The sequence below is a fragment of the Vombatus ursinus genome, unplaced genomic scaffold (genome assembly GCF_900497805.2).
Source record: "Vombatus ursinus unplaced genomic scaffold, bare-nosed wombat genome assembly UNPS02006779.1, whole genome shotgun sequence".
In the NCBI taxonomy this organism is placed as follows: domain Eukaryota; kingdom Metazoa; phylum Chordata; class Mammalia; order Diprotodontia; family Vombatidae; genus Vombatus; species Vombatus ursinus.
Genome location: NW_020946557.1, coordinates 8,795,615 through 8,819,652, shown reverse-complemented (window position 1 = coordinate 8,819,652; position 24,038 = coordinate 8,795,615). Strand labels below are relative to the sequence as shown.

Sequence of the window (24,038 nt, the reverse complement as noted above, 5' to 3'; positions counted from 1 at the left end):
AGTAGCAAAGTACTAGAAATAAAGTAAATGTTCACTGACTGGGGAATGGTTAACCAAACTTGTAAGGGAATATTATGTACTGTATGAAATGAAGAATATGACGAATACAGAGAAGCATAGAAAGATTTTAATGAACAGATATAAAGTGAAGCAAGCAGAACCAGGAAAACACTAAACAAAATGACTACAATAATATAAATAGAAACAACATCAATTTTAAAAAATCAGAACTTCCTGCTGTGAAATTATAATACCAAGCTTGGCCTGCTGCAAAAGAGTTGAGAATGTGTCTACCTCCTTTTTTTTTTTTTTTTTTTTAAGTGAGGCAATCAGGGTTAAGTGACTTGCCCAAGGTCACACAGCTAGTCCACGTCAAGTGTTTGGTCTGAGGCCAGATTTGAACTCAGGTCCTCCTGACTTCAGGACCGGTGCTCTATCCACTGCGCCACCTAGCTGCCCCTACCTCCCTTCTTTACAGAAGGAACATGACTATAGGTATGGAGCCCTACATATGTTTGCTTTGGTTGCTCTATTGGTCACTTTTGCCGAACCACTTTTTTTTTAACCCTCTTTTTTATTTCTTATAATGGATGGCTCTCTAAGAGGAAAAGCTAAAAAACACTAGGTGGCACAGTGGATAGAGTGCTGGGCCTGGAGTCAGGAAGACTTAATTCAGGTCCTTATTCAGATATTTACTAGGCAAGAGACATAATCTCTGTCTGCCTTATTTTTTTCATCGGTAAAGTAGGAATCATAATGCTATCTACTTTCCCCAGGGTTATTGTGAGGATCAAATAAGATAATATTTGTAAAGCATTTTGCAAATCTTAAAGTTCTATATCAGGGGTGGGGAACCTTTTCATGTTGTAAGGCTACATTAATATTTAGCTGTAATCAAATAAGGCTGAATTCAAGAAACTTCAATTAGATATACTTAGATTTTTTTACAAAATAATGTATATTTTTAACTGCTATGTACGTAATAATTTCAAAAAGTGAAAACTATTTGTTAATTTTAAAGTTAACTAACCTTTTAATGACTTTCTTGTATCTGCTTTTTGTTGGAAAGCATTTGAATGTTTAGTTGCAGCTTGGAGATCTGACGTTTCATTTGATCCTTTAGATGGGATGGGTATCAGTCATTTGTGACCTTAAGAGCGTCTTGATTTGGGTTTAGGTAGGAAAGTGTAGATTCACAGCAATAAGTGGTTGAAAAGCAAGAAAGCATTTTTTGGGCATGTTGCCAAAGGCTTGGATATTCTACTTCATTTTTTCATATTTCAATTGGACCTTTCTTAGCATCAGATGATGATTTTATAATGTCATCTACTGAGATCTCAATCACTTCCATCTGTAGTTCTTTCGGTGCCTTGGTAATATCAACTAGGTGAGGCTGAAATGTTAGTTTAGTGTGATGCCATGATTCTCAAAGTCAGTGAACCTCTCATTCTATTCTCTCCTTAATAGGTTTATAACATCTGTATATTCTTCAAATGATTCACATATATCATCATGCTCATTTTTGCTAACAGTGGAACATGCTCATCCAAAATACCCTTTTGAAGAAGAAGTGTTTTGAAAAAAGATAGCTTTTTTCTAAATGCTTGGATTTTTTTTGCCACATATCATGTATGGACTTAGTTTTACCTTACAAAGAAATATTCAAGTCGTTTCGATTTGACATGTCACACAAAAATACAACATTCCTGTAGAAGTATTCTTTCAATAATTCATATTGCTGATTCTATTCTTCCTAAAATTTAACTTTCTGTTCTTGCAGAGATAAAATTTTGGCTAACACCTGTCCCTGCAATAGTCAATGCACTTTAGAATGGTAAGGCAAATCCACACCAAATACCTGATCATTCACCTTTGGCATCTTATGAAACTGATGATGCTGTGTTGCATTTGCATGAATATAGTTAACAATGCTCATAATTTTTTTGCAAAGTGTCACTTTGAAAAGTAGCTTTAGCATAGTGATTTAATGATCTAAGATACAATGAAAAGAAATGAAAGCATCTGGATCTGTTAATTAATACTTTTTTTATCTGTGCAATAAACCCTTCATGTTTTCCTGTCATGGAAGGTACACCATCTGTACATACACTCACTAAATTTACCAAATTCAGTCCAACTTCATGACATTGATCTTGAAAGTTGTTAAGATATCTATTCCCTGTGTTCTGTTTGCAAGAGTGCCCAACCAAATAACTCTTCATAGCAAAGAAAATCTTCTGTTATGACCTGAAAACCTGCACTGAGTCAGTAGCATCAGTTGATTCATCCAAAGTGATTGAATAATAATATATTTTCCTTTTGAACTATTGCATGAAGTTGTTCTTGTTAAGTTGTAGGTTAATTCATGTTGCCAGTCCGTTGTGGCTCTTCTTGAAAGAGGTAATTGTTTGTACTTTGAAACATTATCAGGGTCTAAGCTTTCTACAGCTTTGACAATGCATTCTTTCATAATTTCTACATCACTGAATGGTTTCCCTTTTTTCCTGAGTATATAAGCTACTTTATAAGTTCCTTCAGTGGCATTATTTCCAGGTCTTATAGCTGCTTCAAAGAATTGTCTTTGCTTTTGATCTTTTAATTTCTGTAATACAACCTTTTGTGCCTCTCCCTCAGGTTTAAAGTATTTGTGGTGCTTATGAGTGTTATAATGCTGATGAGCATTGAATTTTTTTAATATTGACATTGTAGTATCACAGAGCAAGAAAATCATCTTATCTTTAGCAGAAATAAGGTAATATTGCAATTCCCAATCCTCAATTAAAAAATCTGTTTTCTTCCTTCAGCATTCTTTTGGTCTTCTTTGATATGACATGCTGTTAAGCAGATAGAATTAAAAAATATTGTTGAGGTGTGCAACTATTCACAAATTCCACTTCAAACTGAAACACAGTGCATTGTTGTCAAAAGCTGATAACAGATTGGCCTACTCGAAACTCATAAAATATCACCAACTGGTCTGATGTTGTAGTAGCACCAGTCAGGTAGGGGAAATATAATAAGCGTAACAGCTGTCAGTTTAGCCTTTATGGCTTACTAATGTTCTAATTGTGCAAGTCAATCTGAGAGGATTACTTTGTTGAAACTTAATTTATTCCTTGGTATTTTAAATACATTCATTCTAAAAACAAAATAAGTATAGAGAACGAACAAAAATATATTAATAAAAATAAAAGGATTTTTTTCTGTAAAATTTGGATTCAGTCAAAAGACCACACTTACAGACCTAGAAGGCCACATGTGGCCTTAAAGCTGCAGGTTCCCCTTTCCTGTTGTATATAATTGCTAACTAATATAATGGGAAATATGAGTAATGTAAGAACAAAATAACAATAGTTTTTAAAAAAGTAATCTTTTGGGGCAGCTAGGTGGCGCAGTGGATAGAGCACTGGCCCTGAAGTCAGGAGGACCTGAGTTCAAATGTGACCTCAGACCAAACACTTGACACATAGTAGCTGTGTGATCTGGGGCAAGTCACTTAAACCCGGTCACCTCACTTAAAAAAAAAAAAAGTAATCTTTTTTTTTTTTATAAAAACTGAAAATGAAAGTCTCCATAGGCTTTGCAAACTTTTATTAGCTCTTCCTTTAATGCTCTTGTCTCTTATTCTGACTTGATTTTACATCCTGTAGCATGAATTGTTGCCTAAATAACAATTTTATATCTATGTAATTCATTCAATTCTCTTGTATTAATAGAGCTCACAGGAAAAAAAAAACAAAAAAGAAAGGAAAAACAAATCTAGATTGTATCCTTATTTTAAAAAACTTAATTCGTGCATAAATTGAAGATAGCAGTGAATTTTCATGATGTATCTTTCCTCTTTTTCATACATTTATTTGATCTTAAATAGTGGGAATGATGGGGGTCAATGTACTATTATGTCAACTGCCATGAGACAGTTGATAGATCACCTTATTTAAAAGCTTTTTTGAGAAAGAAGATGCCCTACTATGTTAATGCTGTCAAATCATCTTTTACAATGTCTTGTAAAATATTTCCTTTCCTGTTTGTCTTCTACTAAATCTTCATCTCTTGCTTTTGCTTTCCTCTTCTCAATTGTTAGTCTGTAAACTCCTCTTTCCTGATCTTCCCACCTTTTACTTGTCTTCCTGGATTCGTTTCAGAATATTGAAATTATTTTTCCCTTTGTCTTTAATGCCTCTTTTTCTTTTGTCACAACTAGTTCTGTTTTGCTTTGTTCATCGAAATTTGAACTTTTTATCTCTTTCCCGAGACTTCCCCCTACCATTACTTCTTAGCACATCTTTAATTTCTTGTGTTACTTGATCTTTAGTGAAGGTCCTTCCCTAATGTTTGGCCTTCTCTTGAATACCCTCTTTTTTCTAGATCTTCATAATAATACTTTCTCTCCTGCATCTCCTTCTACCTGTCTGTCTTCTCCTTAATCACCTTTGCTAAATCTTCATCCTGACTGCTCCTGCTAATTTTAGGTGTTCCCCAAGGCTATGTCCTAATCCTAAAACCTCTATAAAAACAATTCTCAAAGTGTAGTCTACAGACCCCTGGGTTCCTGACACTTGGCGCCAGTGAAAACTATTTTCATAATAATATTAAGATGCTATTTTCTCTCTCATTCTTTCATGAGTCTACAGTGGAATTTTCTAGATGTCATATGACTTGTGACTTAAAAGTTTAGCCTCAAACATTAAAACTGAATTAATATCTCATCTGCAGGATTGCACTAAGGCCTTCCAAAAGGACACATTTACAGATATAACTGTACTTGGTATTTTGCCTTATGCTCATCCAGTATCAGCAATCACAGAAAAAGTGAAGGTTTAGAGATACACACACAGACACACAGACACAGACACACACACACACACACACACACACACACGGTAGTGAAATATTCAAAATGTTTAATCAGTTTTTTAATTTTATGATTAATTAATAATTGTTTTGATATTTTTCAATGATTCAGTGGTGTAAAAGGTGGGTAAAATTGCTGGCTCCGTTACTCGCATTAAAGTAGTGACCCGAAACTGTATCAGTAGTCATTGTATTTTTCATCATCGTGCACTGGTAATTAAGAAAAAAAAAATACTAGTTTCACTTGAATGCTCCTGATGAAGAAAATAAAAATTACTTATTATTTCTTGACCATCAAATATAGATCTTTTTAATAATCTGTTGGTCAAAATGGGAAGTTCATCTTGAGGAAAAGCACATGTGTTGACCTGTGAACTGACCTATCACCTTTTTTCGTGCAAACACCATTTTTACATTGAAGAATGACTGACACAAACTATGGTTATTCAGATTTGGGAATTTACTCTGGCATTTTCTCAAAAATGAATGGAGCAGCCTTGTCACTTCAGGGAAGACAACTGACAGTATTTGCTAATAGTTGAATAGTAGTTAATTGTTGAACTTCAAAACAAAAATCATATTTGGAAAATGTATATCAATTACCCTAAGCTTGACAGCTTTCCAATACTTAAAAACTTTTCTGCTGAGATTGGTGGTGATATTAATGAAAGTGACTTTAAAAAAAAAGTGAACCATGTCAACAATTGAATGGTATATAAGTAAGCACACCTGTATTTTTCAAATGACCAATGCATGATGGTACAAAATTATACATGGATAAAAGGTCCATTCATGGTGCAGGGCAGACCAATGGATTTTAATTAACCAATTTCTTACACCTTACTCTTTTCCAAGTATTTTTTGATCCATTGACTTCAGCCTCCTATTTGTTCCACGCACAATAGCTCTTGATCTCTTGACTACAGGCATTTTCACTGACTGTCTCTCTGATCTGGAATTTTCTCCTCACTTTTGCTTCCTAATTATCTTAAAGTCTCATATTAAATCCTACCTTCTTGGCAATAAGCCTTTGTTGGTCCTCCTTAATGCTAGTACTCTCCCTCTGGCATCTCCAATTTTTATTTTATATGTATCTTGTTGTACATAATTGTTTACGTGTTGTCTCTCCAGTTAGATGGTGAGCTCTTTGACGACAGAAACTATTTTGGCCCTTCTAATATCCCCAGAACTTAACACAGTGCTTGGCACATAGTAGGTACTTAATAAATGGTTTGCTGATTTGACAGAGATCTAAATCTTAATATACCTTTAAACTTAGCATTTTCCAATGTAGCAAAATGAGAATGTAATAATTAATATAGTATTTTGAATTTATTTATTGATGATTTAATTATTTTAGCAAAATGAGAATGTAATAATTAATAAAACATTATGAATTCATTCATTCATTCATTTTTTGCTTTTTGGTGAGGCAGTCGGGGTTAAGTGACTTGCCCAGGGTCACACAGCTAGTAAGTGTCATATGTCTGAGACTGGATTTGAACACAGGTCCTTTGACTCCAAGGCCAGATCTCTATTTGCTGCCCCTTGAATTTATTTATTGATGATTTAGTTATTTTCCTATTTTCTCTTCTCCATTGTTTGTTGGATGTGCATTTTGTTGAAAGGTAAATCAAGATGCTAAATAATATGCTAAATTAGGAATACATTTCCCAAAGGATGTGAGGGGTGTAATTGTGCTTTGAGAAATGATGAAAGGAATGAATTCAGAAAAAACCTTGGAAGATTTGTATGAAGTGAAGCAGCACCATAATAACATTTAGAATAATAGAAAAGGAAACAGCTCTTACAAGTTTTAAACAGTTTGATCAGTGATTCCAGAAAACTGGTAATAAAGCATAATTCTTAGGTCTTGGCAGAGAAGTGATAAACTGTACATACAGAATGAGACATACATTTTCAGACATGACTAATATGTGAATTTGTTTTTCTTGACTATGCTTACTTATTACAAGGGAAGGCCTTAGTTTTTATTTACTTTTTATTCTTTGATGCATTGGGGGGGTAGTTTTCGAAGTTCTAAGCAGGTAGCAATTGTGATGCTGAAAGAAAAAAGGAAAAAAGTGTCAATGGAACATTAAAAATGACAAAACAGAAGGAAGTTGAGAAGGGAACACAGACAAGCCAAGGGAATATTGGTACTCTCATGTTAAATTTAACATATAATTTAAAAATAAGTTGTATGCAATATCAACTCATGGTTTCATACACAATCTCTTTTGTATGTGGAAATTTTTATGTTAAGGTTTAATAAAAAAAGTTTTTAAAGTTCATTTCATGTCCTTGTAAGTAGGGTAAAATGAGAACTTTCCTTGAGAAATATTTACATTTTTTTTTTTTTTTTTTTTTGGGTAACCAGACTTGAACTTCTGTTTTGTAGGCAGAAACAACAAATTTCCAATCTACATCAGAGGATCAGGGATAATGAATTACGAGCACAACACGCCATGTTGGGTCATTACGTGAATTGTGAAGATTCTTATGTTGCAGGTTTGCAGGTAAGACTTTTCTCTGGTAAGAAGATTGGAAAGGTAGGAAAGGGCCAAGTTGTGGAGGACCTTGAATGCCAAACAGGTAATTATATATTTGATCTTGTAGGTTAATAGGAAGCCAATGAAATTTATCAAGTTTGGGGGTTGGGTTGGGTTGGGGGAGTGACATGGTCAGACCTGGACTTTAAGAGTATCACATTGGTGGCTGAGTGAGATTGGATGGATGGCCCTGGTGAGAAACTCAACCCTCACACCCTTGTGTATAAATGTGAGATGATGAGGGCCTTCATTAGGATTGGAATTGTAGAAAGAAGGGGAAACTTGTTTGAGAGATGTTGTATAAGTAGAAATAATGAGATTTGGAAAGAAATTGGATACTGAGTGTGAGGCTAGCAAATACTGGATGATAACACTGGAATGTGAGCCTGAATTCCACTCTTAAGAAAGTTTGGAAGGAAAAGAAGGGGGTTGGGGGAAAGATAATGAATTGTATTGTGTACATAATGACTGTGAAATGCATGTGGAACATTTACTTTGAGATATCCATTAGGCATTCTGTGATGGTGGGATGGGAACCTAGAAGGAGTAGGACATATACACAAACACATCGTTATAAATGATAGTTGAACCCATGGGAGCTGCTAAGAACTGCAAGTGAGATATTATAGAAAGAAAAGAGAAGGGGGGCCAGGATAGAGCCTTGGAGGTACTCACCATTAGTGGGTATGACATGGATGAAGATTCAGCAAAGAATCTGCAAAGGAACAGTTAGAAAAATAGGAGGAGGAGCACCAGGAAAGAGTAGTTTCAAAAAAACTTGAGAGAAGAGAGCGTCAAAGAGGAGAGGGTAAATCACTAGTCTCAAAGGCTGAAGAGGTCAAGAAGATGAGGATTGAACAAAGGCCATTAGATTTGGTAATTATAAGATCATTGGTAACTTTGGAGAGAACAGTTTTAGTTGAATGATGAGGTTGGAAGCCAATTAGTTGAGGGTTTAGGATCAAGTGAGAAGTGGAGGCACCTAGTATATACAGCTCTTTCAAGGGTTGTAGCCAAGAAAGAGGAGAGATAGAGAACATTAGCTAATGGATATGAATCAGGTGAGAGTTTTTTAAAGATGGGATGCCATATAGGCAGGTTTGTAGGCAGCAAAGAGTCAGATAGGGAGAGGTTGAAGAGTAGACAATGGAGCTAGTGGAGTAATCAACCAGAGAAGAGGGAATGGGATCAAGGGTATCTGTAGGGGGATTACAAGAAAGGTCTCCTTTTCACATGAGATAGAGGTGAAGAATAGGTAGAAGAAGTTTGAGTCATGGGAGGAGAGGGAGCTTTTTCTTTTTTTTTTTTTTTGGTGAGGTATGAGGTGAAGTTTTTATCCAAGAGGGTGGTAAGAAGAGGTTCTGTGGAAGGCTTGAGAGGTGAAAAGGTTTGAAATAGCTGCTCTTGTGAGTGGTATACTGAATTGATTAAGGAGGTATCACTAGGGAGGTTCCATGATAATGTACTTAGAGATATACATATACATATATATACACACACACATATATATATGTATGTATATATGTTTAGATTACAATAGCAACCATTTTCCCCCTTTATCAGAACCATTTCACTTTTTCTAAATATTTTGATTCAGTGTTTTTATACTAGTATTCTAAAACTGAATTACAATTAGGCAATCAAGATGGTGAATGTGTAATTTGAAGGGTGAAGAAAGTATTAAAGGCATTAGCATCCATCCAGCAGAGGGCTCTCTAAGATAGGAAGCAAGGATAAGTTGTGGGGTGGGTGTGAGGGTGGGATGGGGTGTGGAGGATACCCCAAAAGAATACTGAAAAAAAAAAGATTGCCTTTAAAAAAATGTGATAGGTGGATTTTGAATGTTTTCTGGGAAATTAGAAGAAATTATAAATAAATCCCCTTTGGAAAAATAAGAGCAATTTATTAAGGTCAGAAGATCATCTTGTGAATAATTCTAGGGACTAAGCATCTGGCAAATTATCTACAACCTAGCATAATTTCATTTTCTTCATTAAAAACTAAGTAAAAGTATGATTATAAGAGTATAAATGTGATTCTACAATTCTCTGTGCCTTTGATTATTTTAATTCTCTCCAATAGCAAAAGTGATCTTGTTGGTTGATCAAAGAAATAGTATGTATTTGATCTAGAGTAGTTTTCATCAGATATGATATGTAAAAGATAAATTGTCTTGTGAACTCCTTTAAGATTGTATTTTAAAAATTTCTTTTTTTTTTTTAATAGCTAGCATTTATATAGTGCTTTCGAGTTTGCAAAGTACTCTACAAATACTATCTTACTTGATTCTCATGATAGCCCTGGGAAGTAGGGGCTATTATTATCCCCTTTGTACAGATGAGGAAACTTAAGGCAGACAGAAATTAAGTAACTTGGCCAGTGTTACATTGCTGTAAGGTGGCTGATGCTGGATTTGAATGCTGGTCTTTTGACTTCAAGTCCAACACACTATCACTGTGCCACTCATTGATAATTTAAGGTAGATTGAGGAAAGCAGAACATTCATGTATCTGAAAGACAAAAGAAACCATATCTTTTGGGTCAGTAGAGAATTGAGGCTTTCATCCTAAAGCTTTAAAGATCCTTATGTTCTTTTAGTGGTAGATAGGTCTAAAGAAGAAAAGAAGGTTTAGATTTGTTTAATACCTTTTACCAGCATTTGCCAAGTGGTAGGTATATTGCTGATAACTGTTTAAATAGGCCTTCCTTTAGAAATCTTAAGGGCACACTTTGTTATAGGAGAATATATAAGTCCACTCAGGTCCTATCCTGATGCATCATTATGGTGCAAAACTTTGACTGGCATCAGAGTTTTCATAGGTTCAAGCTCTGGTACATCCTACCAAGGTAGAAAGGCCTTGGAGAAAGTATAAATTGTCTCATCTGTGTGCCAGCCTAGTTATGTCTGGGGAGACTCATAACCTGGTTGGCCACATTGGGGTGAATATTTTGGCCACAAGTTGTGAAATAATGACCAGATTTGTCCTCTGTGAAGAGATGAAACAACATCTTTTAATTTTATTTTAAAAAAATGTTGGCTTGGTATAGGTGATAAAAAGTTACTTAGTTACTTAGAAGTTTTACTTCTAAGGTAAAAAGCTTACCTATTCTTATCACTAAGAACTGTTGATAAGCCAATTTCTGTTTCTTTTTTTGGCAGGAAAGGAGGATGTTTTGTTTGTCTTTCCTTTCAAACAGTATATGTGGTCTTTGTTGTTCTTCATTAATAGCTGTTAATGAAATGGGGGACCTTCTTTCCCCATCTAATTTGAGCCTGGTATTTTATAGTCTATTAATTTTTAGCAGAGGTAACTTCATATAGAATAATAATATTGACTCTTTTGAAGATTGATTGCTTTAGTTATATTTTTAAGTGTTATTGTTACTTTTCCTTTTCACAAATGAATGAACCATTGCCCATTAAACTTCCCATTTAATCCTCAAATTAATGAGTAATATTTATGTAAAAGCAATTGACAAAATGACTGAGTCTGACAGCATAATTTTCTTCACTCATAGAACCCCACATACTAAGAAGAGGAAGATACTTCAAAAATTAGTTCTGCAGAACCAATATTGGTGAATAAAATTAATCAGAGCTTGACAGCCTTTATGTGGTGTTCTTCTAATTGTCTTACTTAATTCAGCATCATTTCATCTAGTCATCTCAGTGTTTCTTTGAATCTTTGATGTTTTTCTTTTCATGTAGTTACTGTTATATAGTCGTGGAACATATTGTTTAGCCGTATTAATATTTGTTTATCAATGTCAATTGATAGGCCCTACGTTGTTTTTAGTTTCTACTGTATAAAATGCTGTTACAGGTATTTTGGTGTATATGTTACCGGTCCTTTCTTTGACCTCTTTTGACATATTTGTCTAATAGTGAGATTGCCAGATCAAAGAATATGAAGTTTGGTGAATTTTCTTGCATACGAGTTGTAGATAGTAATGAGAATCAGCTTTTATATAGTGATTTAAGACTTGCAAAGTACTTTACATTTGTTATCTCATTTGCTCCTCACAACAAACCTAAAATGTAGGTATTCTTATCACCATTTTATAGATGAGAATACTGAGATCAAAAGATCTTAAGTGACCTGCTAGTATCTAAGGCAGGCTTTGAACTCAGGTCTTCCTGACTATAAGTCTACCACTCTATGCACTGGACTCCCTAGTTATATGCTTTGTGTTTCTCTAATCCCCTGAGGCTAGAAACTATTTGTGTTTTTGTCTCTAGCACCTGACACCTAGCCAATTAATGTCTATTAATTGCTCAATAATTACAGTTGTTTTCCAGATAGTCTGGCAAGTCTCCCTGCAGGTTCTTAGTTTTCCTGTCTTTGCACAGCCCCTCCAACATGGACCATTTCAGTCTTGTGTTATCTTTTCTGTTTGAAGGTTTGAAGGTTATGGGATGAAACTTAATACCTATTTTCAGTTCTCATTGTGATTTGGATTAATGTTTCTTTTCAATTGAAATCACAGTTCTCTGTACTTTAAAAAATAGTAATGTAGTTCAGATTTAGAGTCATAGTATTTTAGAACTGAAAGGGACCTCAATTTCCACCTAGAAAGGCTAATTGTTTTGCACAACATCACATAGTTAGTGAATAACAGCCAGATTTTGAGCCCAAGTCCTCTGAATCCAGATGTTGGACTCTGAAGTTTAACTTCTATGGATTCATGCTCTAGTGAGGCTCCGTTAGGAGATATTTGAATAATTTTTTCAAAATTGTGATTTATCTTGAAGAAATATTTGTGTCCTACATTTGTTTCTATAGAATTGTTTGTACTGTTTAACACCATTGTATCTAGAGAGACAAACTGTTCCCTTTCATTGTGTTCATTTCTCATATAACTCTTGAGTTCTATATGAATATACTGAAGCGTAAGATAAAACTGATTTGTATTTTTCTTTTCAGATTCATGTTGGGTCATTAAGACAATAATAAATCTTTTTAACCCCTCTTTTGTCTTTCTCACCTAGCAACCACAATATGATAACGCTTCATTTCAGGCTCCATTTCCTGACCAATCAATATCTCGCCCTGAACATGAGGAACTCGAACGAAAGCTTGCTTCTGCCGAAAAAGAGCTTTCACAACTCAATGAGTTTCTCAAGCAAAGTGCAAGCAAATCTAATGAAGAGAAGAAGAAACTGGAAGAGAAGGTGAACGTTTTTTCTGGTGTTTAATTTTCTTGTCTCTTAGTGTAGTGGCCACTTAAACTGAATTGATTTGTTTTGTTGGTTGCCAAGACCTGAGAGAAATCTTGAAATCTTCCTTTGGGAGCAAGAACCCTACATGTGTATGTGTTGATATAATATATGAGCATATAGTAGACTTATTTTATAAAATGTGTTGAATGTACAATATTTAAGCTATTAAAACTTAAAACTACACTGAGACTTTTGGTACACCTTGGACATATAGAAATATTAAATTATTTCTTTGTAACCAGTATGTATCATTTTTAAAGTTGGTTGCCAGGGCCAAAATTTTACCATTAAAACTATTTTCTCCTGTATGGGAATAATAATCTTTCCCCTCTATTGTTATCATTTTCCATCTCTGTCTTGCTTCCAGGAAGAATGAAATCAGGCTAAGTTTTCCATGTATAAGATTTGCTTAGATTCAATTTGAAATCATTGGCCAAGCAGAAACTCTTATTTTCTGAGATAAGAAGACAATATGATATAGCGAAAAGGACAATATATTTTGATTTAAACATCCTAAATTCAGATGTTATCTCTGCCACTTGATACATGTGTGAATTTTATCTCTGGGCCTCAAGTCTGTTCATCTGCAAAATGAGTGAATTGTACTAGGTGAGCACTAAAATATCTTCCAGTACTATATCTATTTTCCTTTTATCCTATTTATATAGGATTTAAACTTTTTTTTCATAGCACTTGCACATTTCTGATCTTATTTCATCTTTATCCTAACCCTGTGAGTTGATATCCCTACTTTATATCTGAATAAGGTTAGCCTACAGAAACTTTAAATGACTTGCCTAATGTTACATAGGTAATTAGTAGCAGAGATGGTTTTAGAGCCAGGTTTCCTGATGTTGAACCATTGCTCTTTCTTTTAAACTTCTTAGTTATAGTGGATTTAGGCATCAATGTATTCTCTGCATTCAACCAGGTTTGGGCTCCCCCAAAACATGGCTTTACCTTCATGGTGCACTTGAAGCTATTTTCTCTCTCTCTCTCTTATTTGCCTTCCATGAAGTAATACACACCTATACAAGTAAACCTATATAATATCTCTACTTAGAAGGTTCTATCACGGATTTTCTTTGTTGTATGCATTGTAACTAGAGAGTAGAAACAATAGTCAGTGCACTTAATGGTTGCTGCTTTTAGCTCAAGGTTTTTTTATGACCAGTCGGCTAAATACAGTTTTATTAATCAACATTTAGGGTTAATTGTGTTCTATCTTGTAGGGTGAATCTCCAATAATGTGTTACGTCAGTAACAATAGAGAAGCTCTTTGGATTCTTTATCTCCTGGGCATATCAAACAGAAATGTTTTCTAAAAAGTATGGAAGAAAACCTGGTTCCCTTACCTGAACCCTACTTTGTCAAAATAGCTTCACTTAAAATGGAAAAAACTTAAAATTTGAGTTATAGTAACCAGGCTTGGATAATCTTCATTCATGAGTTCTGAAAGAACTGAAGGATATTATTGGTGAGCCACTGTCAGTGATTTGAAGATCATGGAAAAAAGGAAAGGTACCACAGAGCTGGATAATGTCTAGATTTGCACAACAATGATGGACACTATAGGTCACAAAACCATTTGCCAGTGAGGCTGTTTTCAATTCCTTTAAAAATCTTATGATGCAATTTTAAAAGAATCTTTTTTTCAATCATCTGGAAGGGAAATATGGTGATTACAAATATGTAGCATGCCTTCATCAAGAACATTTCATGCCAAACTAAATTCCCTTCCATTTTTGACTGGATGGATCTGATAAACTGGTAGATAAGTTGTATGCTGGAAACATAGTATATAGCTATATTTCAGCAAAGAATTTTTCATGTTATATTTATGAAGAGTATTGAGAGGAAACTTTCGAATGGAGTGTCCTTGGCTTCTTCTCTCTATTCTCTCTATGTCATCTCATCAATTCCTATTTAACCTTTTTGTCAGTGACTTAATACATGTCATTGTCAGATTTTCAGATAAAGAAAGGTTAGTTTAACATGTTAGGTGATAGAATCCAGAAATTGTGACAGACTGGAATGATAAGCCAGATTTAGTTTATATGAATATGGAGTCTTACACTTAGACCCCCAAATAAAGTAAATTTCACAAGTACAAGCGTGGGAGGCATTCCTAGACAATAGTTCATGTGAAAAAGGTCTGACTGGGTATTTTAAGTGGACTTTAACCTTCGTGTGAGCCAACAAACAGTGTGACACTTTTTTTCTTTTCCATCTGCAAACCTCCATCTTCATGACACCATCAGTTCCCATGGAATCATCTCTATGCAGGTTATTCCAAAATCCATATATCCAGCATTTAATCTTTTAATCTTTCTTTTGATCTCAAGTTCTGCACCACCAGCTATCTGCTTATTTACCTTGATTTACTGCAGGTACCTCAAATTTAGCATATCCAATATGAAATTCATTATCTTCTCTCCTAAACTGCTTCTCTACCAAATTTTCCTATTTCTTTTTAGGGCAGCACATTCATTCCATTTACTTAGGTTCATGATTTCCCAGACTTCCTTGACTGTTATCTTTCCCTCAGTACCAGTAGCCAGTCAGTAGCCATAGCTTGTCTATTTCACTACTACAGTATCTCTTGCAAATTTCACTTTCTTTACTGTCACGGCTACTATATACCACCTTCATCAACTGTCACCTAGATTACTGCAATAGCCTCCTAAGGGATCTGTTTCTGCTTTTACCAGTTTATTACATTTTCCTCACAGCTGACAAAAATAACCTGCCACAAATCTGATCAAGTAGTTTTCCCATTCGTTAATCTTCATTGGCAAAATATAAAGTCTTCACTTTGATATGTTTAAAAAAAAGTCCTCCAGTCACTGGCTTCAGCCTACCTGTACAGACTGATTTCATATCCAGCCATCCTAGATTACTTGCTGTTCCCTGAACTGAACATTCCATGTCTCACATCCCTACTGTGCTATGATCACATTCATGCTTTAGGTCCACTTCTTAGAATCCTTACTCTCTTTCAAAGCTTAGTTTAACTGCTACCTCTTTTAGGAAACTTCATGATCTTTTGCCATTTTTAATTTTCTTTCCCACTTCGGATCATCCAATAGAATGTAAACTCTTTGTGAGTCAGTACTCCTTTTTGTCTTTTAATTCCCATTACCTACCATGGAGCCCTGTTCTGACAGACTGCAGAGCCACTAGAGTTTAGAAAGTCCTTTATAATGCAGTACAGTTTGAAGATCGATTGATATAAATGGGTGATAGTACACCTAATTTGAAGTAACAACAATAGGAATCAAGAAGAAATTTGCCCAGGATTAGGCTAGGTTACTAGCCAGATCTTTTCTCCTTCAAAAAAAAAACATTTAAAGGGGTGTGATGTGGACAAGTGATTAGATTTGTTCTGTTTAGCCCAGGAAAAGTGAAATAAAAACATTGTATAGAAATGAGAAAGAAATACATTTTGACTTACTACAAAGAAAAATTTCATAATAATTAGAGCTGTCTAAAAGTTGAATGACATACCTGAGGAGATAATAGGTTCTCATTCACTGGAGACTTTCAGTTAGAGGCTGAATTATTACTTTTTGGCTGTGGTTTAGAAAGGATTCTTATTTGTGTAGGGTTTGCCTTGATGTTCTTCAGTGTTCGTTACCACTCTGAGATCCTTTGATTCTGTGATAGTTAGCTTTCAGAAGAGAAAAGTCTATTTTGTGAAAGAGATTAGATTTATTCTACTTAGACTTAAGGGATAGAATATAGGACTAGAGGATGGAAGTCATAGATAGGGTAAAAATGACAACAACAACAACTAGCATTTATATGGCACTTTAAGGTTTGTAAAATACTTTAAAATATTATTTCATTTTGTCCTCATCACAACCTTGTGAGGGAGGTAGGTTCTATTAATAAAAGCATATTACAGATGAGGCAACCAAGTCTGACTGAGGTTGAGTGACTTACCCAGAGTCACACAGCTAGTAAGTGTCTGAGATTGGATTTGAACTAATGTCTTCTTGACTTCAGATTCAGTGCTCTCTTTCTTGCACTAGCTACCTGCCATTATAGGGAGGCAAATTTCAGCTTCATATGAGAAAAACTTGGTAGCAAAGAGATCTAAAAATGGGATTATTTGCCTTTTTAAACAAAGACAAACCAAAACAAAGCACCAAACTGTTGAGTATAGGAAGAGACTATTTTTTGGAGGGTAGATAGATAAGCTTTTAAAAACCACAGAAATACCTTAGGAGCTTTAAGTGGTAGGAGTGATCACCTCCTTTTAGATTATCATTTAATCTTTTCCCTGTCTCATCTCTGTTATTGATCTTAATTATTGTGTGATCTGTTGCTGATTATTGAATTTTCAGAAATGATTATTTTCAAATAGTATTATATAACTGTTATACATATGCAAATATACAAAATATACACATTTGTGCAAATACTTGTTACCTTATTGATTTAGCTTCATGTGCATTTGTTGGCTTAAAGTAAGTAACGGTACATGTACACACATATGTATGTATGCGCATATGTGTGTATACATATGTATACACACACATATATATACACATACATTAATTGTTATAGTAATGTTTTATTGTTAAGTCAAATAAGTGGACTTATTGGATCCAGTGATTTTGAATATTGAAACATAGATTTATTCTAATGCAACTTGATCACATGTAAACACCAATTAAACATATATTCTCTTTTTTTTAGCTTAAAACCAGAGATAGATATATTAGTAGCCTGAAAAAGAAATGTCAGAAGGAATCTGAACAAAACAAAGAGAAACAAAGACGAATTGAGACCTTGGAAAAGTATTTGGCTGACCTGCCAACTCTGGATGACGTGCAGAACCAGAGCCAACAGGTAAAAAGGGACTCTTGCTTTTTATTGGGATGAATAATAAAATATTGAAACTATGTTTTTTTTATCATTTTTTTTGAAACTGTGTTTTAAGTTGGCTTCTTGAGAATTAATGAATTTAAATATTGAAGTGAAATATTTTTGTCTGGTTGTGAGTTAATCTCATTTGTTTAATTCCTATTGGATTAAAATATATCATGGGCTTCACACATCTGTATGCATAGTATTTCCATCCTATCAAAAATTTACTTTGCTTCAAATGAACTTATATGGCACAAATGCTCATAGGGCTCCTGTTGAGCCCCAATTCCATTCCAGAGAATATCAGTTAGATCTATTTTTTTTCCTCTCAATAGCCCTGATTTTTTAAAACTGTTCTCATGACCCTTTCTGTACTTTTTCCTAATACTATCCCAAACAAGTAGTTTATTTCCAGCCAGTTACCTTTGTCACTATTCCTCCTAGCTTATATCTCTCTGCTTCTGTTCCTTCCCCAAATTGTTGCTTCAAAACGTTCTGACAATTATTGAGCCTCACTGACATGGATTATTGGATAATGTTGATTATTGTCTTGAATGTTCATTATTGGAAATAATGAACCTTAAATGTTATATAAATGGAGGTAAAGTGTTCTATCTCCAATAATGGGTGAGTGGGTAAATCTCCAATGTATTATATAAATTTAAAAATTATAAAAATAATTGAAGGCAATCCCAATCCCTCCTATTCTCAAGCCCTTTCCCATTATTCTTCACTTTGCCTTCCTCCTAATCCCTACCCAGTCCTTTATTCCAGAGTGAAATTTTATTTTATATATGTGTGTATGTGTGTGTGTGTGTGTGTGTGTGTGTGTGTGTATTACTATTGGGTTTTTTTTTTAGTTTTTGCGGTGGGGGTTAAATGACTTGCCTAGGGTCACACAGGGTCACACAGCTAGTAAGTGTCAAGTGTGTGAGGTCGGATTTGAACTCAGGTTCCCCTAACTTCAAGGCTGGAACTCTATCCACTGCGCCACCTAGCTGCCCCTGAAATAATATTTTTCACAAGAAGGTGTGAGTGTTGTATGTATGGAGTATATTTGGAGTGAGGATATATGCTTTGGTTTAGACAGCTATATAACTGTTAGAAGATAAGACAGAATCAAGAAGCTAAGAAAATTCCATGGGAGGTTGTATGAAAAGTGATGATGGTAGAGATCCAAGTAGATGAAATTTCTCAGGTTTTTTCTGTCTCTGTGCCATGATAAGTTCTCCTGCTTCTTGTTTCTTCTTTCTCCCCAGCCTTGACTCCAGCTCTCATACTTTAAGCTCCCTTTCCTATGAAGCACACCTGAAATTCTAAGAAATGAAAGTAAACTAGTATGCACATTATATTCATGAGAAAATTAAATTAAAATTAAATAAGTTTTTCTAATAGGCATCTATTAAATTGTATCCTAACTTTTGTAGTATAAACACTTTCTCTTAGCTGCAGATTTTAGAAGAAAGAAACAGGAACTTACATGAGACTGTAAAAGATATGGAGAAAAAACTTGGAGAGATCAGAACTCAGTATCAAGAGAAAGAGGTGCAACTGACTTGTCAACGGAAGAAAGAAAAGGAGTTGGTTACCACTGTGCAAAGGTATGAAATATGTCTTTTTTTTAAAGTGTGGCTTTAGATTCTTGAAATATGAAAATTGAAGTTTTGGATAGAGTAATTCAAATACAAATAATCGCTGCTTATGTACTAGTCGTAAAGATATGACATTAATAAAGAGGGGTATGATTTCATTATGGAAAGTTCTGTCATTGGCCGGCATTTCGTAACTGACATCTGCATAGTGTTTTAGATGAGAATGCAACATTGTTATGCTGTCAAAAGTTTGGGGTTAGCAGAGAAAAGAAACATTAATTTAATATTGCTAACTTTTCTCAGTGCTAACACAGACTTCTTATTTCACTGGTTTGGGAGATAATTAATAGACATTCACCAGAGAAAATAAGGATTCCATTTCTTACAGATTGATTCTTTTATGTCCATTTCAGCAGTCTAATGTACACTCATTTTACTTGGTGTCTGCTACCTTCATCCTTTCATCCTTGACCCAATCACATATCTTACTGCGCAGTTCATCTTAGTTTCATTTCACTTTCTTTATGTGGTTAAAGTAACTTGGACATTCATATGTTTAAGGGTTGGGGCAAGTTTGTTTTGTTAATAATTGTTAAGAGTTTTGTATTCTCTGAGCAGTCATCCTTCTGATTTTAAGAGCCTTTGTGCTGATTTATTTAATTGTGTTCTGAACTTTTATTTAGGGGTTTTCTCATGAAAATTTTGGTATATCAGCCTTTAAAACAAAAAACAAACATTACCTGTCACTTTCTGATCCTTTTCCCTTTGCTATTTTGCAAAGTTGCTTCTATTAGATATAAGAAAGGGTCATTTGACACATGCATGGGTAATTAAAATTAGAGAGCAACAGAGCACTATGTTTACAGTTGTGTTCTTTTATGTTTGTGAGGTTCAAGGATCATTTACTGAATGGAGTGCACAGGGTATCCTCTGAGCAAACAGGACTGGGCCCGGCTGTTCTTCAGTATCCTTAGCTTTAGTAAGGAAAATTGGCCTCCTCCCCAGTTCCTCTCTTGGCTCATCTCCTTTCCTCCTCAAACCTGGGCTGAATTAGTTTTTCTCTCTCTCTTCTCTCTTCTCTCTCTCTTTCTCTCTCTCTCTGCCATAGGATGGGCAGAGGATGCCAGCAGAGTCTCCGTTGCAGATGGAGAGGGGATAAGTACTTGCCATATTCTAAGCACAAGCCTAGAAGCCTGCATATATCCTTGCAATGGGAACATGGAACCCATTGGGGGAGGGGTACTGAGTGAACACATTAAGGCTTAGAGTTACTTCATAAGGATTTTCTCAGATCAGGGTTCTTTCTTCTTTTCCCCATAGATTCAGCTATGGTTGTTCTGTGTATAGCTGTCTGTAATTCCCCTACCTTGCTGTTTTTTGAAGGTTAGAGATCTGTGGGGTCTTGGAAACATGATTATATCTATCACCTTACTTTCTAGTATAACTTATAATAAGTTCAAATATTGCCTCTTCCTGAAGCTTTCCCTGCCCTCTTCCCTAGCTGGAAGTACTCTCTTCTGCTTCTGAACATAGTACTTGTATCTCGTTTCATTTTCATAAATAATAAAGTATATGCATCATCATGCTTATTAAAATGTAAGGTCAGTGAAACCAAAGAGCTTGTCTTATTCTCCTTTTTGACTCCCACTGAAATGAGTTTTGTACTCATGTTGAATGAACACATTTGGATGTGTTTAAATGAGTTTGTATCTTGTTGGAACTATTTTGTTAGTCTCTGAATTGAGTGTAAACTGAAGTAGCCTTTTTGTGTAGACCTATTTTATTTAGTAGTATTCAGTAATGATCATGGAATCCACCATCATTTTCTGAAATGGGAAAATGTTTACATTTTACAGTCTGCCAATAAATTTTTAAAATTTACATAAATAGAATAAACAGTGTGGCTCACTGGGAGGAGCACTATCTAGGATTCCAAAAGCCTGGGTTCTAATTTTTCTTTTGCCATTAAAAGCGTGTGAATTTGGTCAAATGAACTTCCTGAACCTTAAGTTTCCTCATCTGTAAAATGAGTGTGTTGGACTTAGATGACCTCCAAGGCTTCTTGTGGTTCTAAAATTCTGTGATAGTCTGTGACTTGTCAGTTGTATGATTAAATATCAATTATGTGGCTTATTTGGTTTTCTGAAATATTTCTCAGAGCCCTTGATCAGTTTCAACAAGTAATTCATTGAAGTAATACTCTTGAAGTCTCTTGGTATTTAAAGATTTATACTGTGAAATTGCTTATTAGAATAAATATATAAAAAGCCACTGAAACAATAATATAAAATGAATATCTTTGTTAATCAAAACAATTCTTAGTCATACTGTTCATCATATAAAAATGTTCAAAAAAGTTTTTCTGCATTTAGAAAAATAGGATTATAGAATTTTATAGTTGGAAGAGATATTGAGGATCAGTTAGTCAAACCTTTCATTTTACAGATTAGGAAACTGAGACTCAGAGAAGGGAAGTGACTTGCCCAAGTAGCGAAGTCAGAATTAGAACCTCCAGCCTCTGATTCCAAATCCAGGGCTCTTTTACCATGCTTCTTGGTACAGACTTTTTTTTTCATTCTCACAGCCGACTACCCTATTCATCTGAAAAGCTTTAATCTTGGTAATGGATTTTGTTTCTCTTGAAATCCTAAAAATACTTATAAGTAGTCTCTTGATACTAAATTAGGGGGAAGCAAGCCATTCTAGAACGTAAAGTATTTATGCTTTTTATTTTTAGACTGATTGTGGAAACATTTTTATGACAGGTGATAAAGTACTACAAAGCAGTACTACGTTAGTAATAAATAAAATCTCTCTGGTGCATTCTTTTTTATCACTTTTTATTTGTGACCTGACCTAGTTAACTCGCTGATGTCATTGTGCAGTTCAGGACCATTATTTATCTTGTAGATTCTAGGTATGGCACTTTTTTTTTCTTTCCTGGAAGAGAAGACAGACTCATGTTTGCTATATTGACTGGAAGAAAAGGGAGGATAATTCACCGCAAGCTAGAATAGAAGATACATTTTTCTCTTTCTTTGTAGTTTTTTGTAACACACATACAAAGAATTACAAGCTAGAGCAAGAGACTGGACCCATTTCTTTTTTCTTTTTGTTTTTTACTACTCACCCTTTCCATTTGCACCATTTCACTTTTCCCTGGAACTTCCCCAGTATATAGCCCCTCATTTTACAGTCAGAGAGAAGTGACTTGTCCACTGTCATCTAGCTAATAAGTAGCAAAGCCAAGAATAGCACCTTATTCAGATAAAGTGGGCTACCTCCTTCCTCTTTTTTACCTTCATCCCCTTTCAGCTTTGATGTGGCAGATAAATCCACATCTGTGAATTGGGTGGGAGGAAAAATTACCAAGATATGTAATATGAGTAATGGAGATAGATTAATTCTTTTAGCTATCACAAAGCAATGTGCTTGGGGAGAATGCTAGATATTTAAGATTTGGTCCCTCCTTTTAAAGATCTTATGGTTCTGGAAGAGAGAAAACATGAAGATTAAAAACAAAAACAAAAACAAATTGGAACTTGAGAAGAAAATAGAGTTAATAGGAGGGGAGAGATCACTTTGGTTAAGGGGATTAGAGAAGACCTCATGGAAGAATTTTTGGGCAGCCAGGTGGTACAGTATAGACAGAGTGCTAGCCCCAAATTCAGGAGGACCTGAGTTCAAATGTGGCCTCAGACACTAGCTGTGTGACCCTGGACAAGTCTCTTAACCCTGTTTGCCTCAGTTTCCTTATCTGTAAAATGAGTTGGAGAAGGAAATGGAAACCACTCCTGTAGCTTTGTCAAAAAAATAAACAAACCCAAATGGACTCACAAAGAGTTGCACACAACTAATACACCAATCAATGGCAACAATATGGAAGAATTGCTCCCTGTAATTTGGGAATTAGAAATGGTATTTAGAAAAGAAAATTTGTTGTTAATTTAAGTCATTTTTCAGTTGTGTCTGACTCTTCATGATCCCAATTGGGGTTTTCTTGGCAGAGATGCTGGAATAGTTTGCCATTTCCTTCTCCACCTCAGTTTACTGATAAGGAAACCAAGGCACATAGGGTTAAGTGACTTGCCCAGGGTCACATAGTGAGGAAATGTCTGAGGCCAGATTTGAATTCAGGTAGATGAGCCTGTTGCTCTATTCATTATACCATCCAGCTGCCCAGAAAAGAAAATAGGAAAGCCACAATGAAAGAGAGAATGCTAAGAGGCATAATAAGCATGTAAGAATTTCAGGACTTTAGCTGCGTCGTATTGGTATATTTGGAGCCAAATATAGCACTTTTTTCCTTGTCCATAGCTCTAGAATCTACAATTGTACAAAATACCATAGACATTAAAGAAGTACCTTGTTTTAGAGACCTTGACTAAAATTAGCCATTCAATCTTATTTTCATTAATTGTCTTTCAAATTTTGATACAGTTTACAACAAAAAGTTGAAAGATGTCTTGAAGATGGTATCCGGCTACCCATACTAGATGCAAAACAACTTCAGGATGAAAATGATCACCTCAAAGAACAAAATGAGAATGCCAGTAAGGTCAGGCATACATTTCCACTGTAAATATGCATGATGAGTTGTGTTCCACAGCCTTAATGGTGGGAGTGGGAAGTGAAAAGTCCTGTTTACTTAATGTAATTATATTAGATAATGTCTTGTTTCATTAATTCTTCTTTGGAAAGGAACATTTAATCAGCTTTTCTACATGCAGAGGAAATTATATAGTATGTTTAATTTTTTAAAAAAACTATTATTTCTCAGCTTAAACAAAAGAGCAATGGTTTTCTTTGTAATGTTAAGTTCTTTATACAGTTAAACTTGGGATACAATTAGGGATCACAAGTATTAGTAATTAGAAAAGATTATACAATTTTATGCATTAAATGTATTTCTAAAAAAATGTTTAAAATTGAATGTGATTAAAA

General features: G+C 34.8%; 1 protein-coding gene across 2 annotated transcripts in view; it reads left to right on the top strand.

The window, feature by feature from the left end:
• The window catches only part of CEP85L (centrosomal protein 85 like), a 160,463-nt gene that overhangs the window by 121,782 nt on the left and 14,643 nt on the right, over positions 1 to 24,038 (top strand). The window contains exons 5-9 of one of the 2 annotated variants that reach the window (XM_027848564.1): positions 7,256 to 7,373; positions 12,397 to 12,579; positions 17,332 to 17,484; positions 18,949 to 19,103; positions 23,535 to 23,652. In XM_027848564.1, coding sequence (XP_027704365.1) covers positions 7,256 to 7,373; positions 12,397 to 12,579; positions 17,332 to 17,484; positions 18,949 to 19,103; positions 23,535 to 23,652 — 727 coding nt within the window. Of the gene's footprint in view, positions 1 to 7,234; positions 7,374 to 12,396; positions 12,580 to 17,331; positions 17,485 to 18,948; positions 19,104 to 23,534; positions 23,653 to 24,038 lie in introns of both variants that reach the window. The other variant, XM_027848565.1, reaches the window with a different exon arrangement.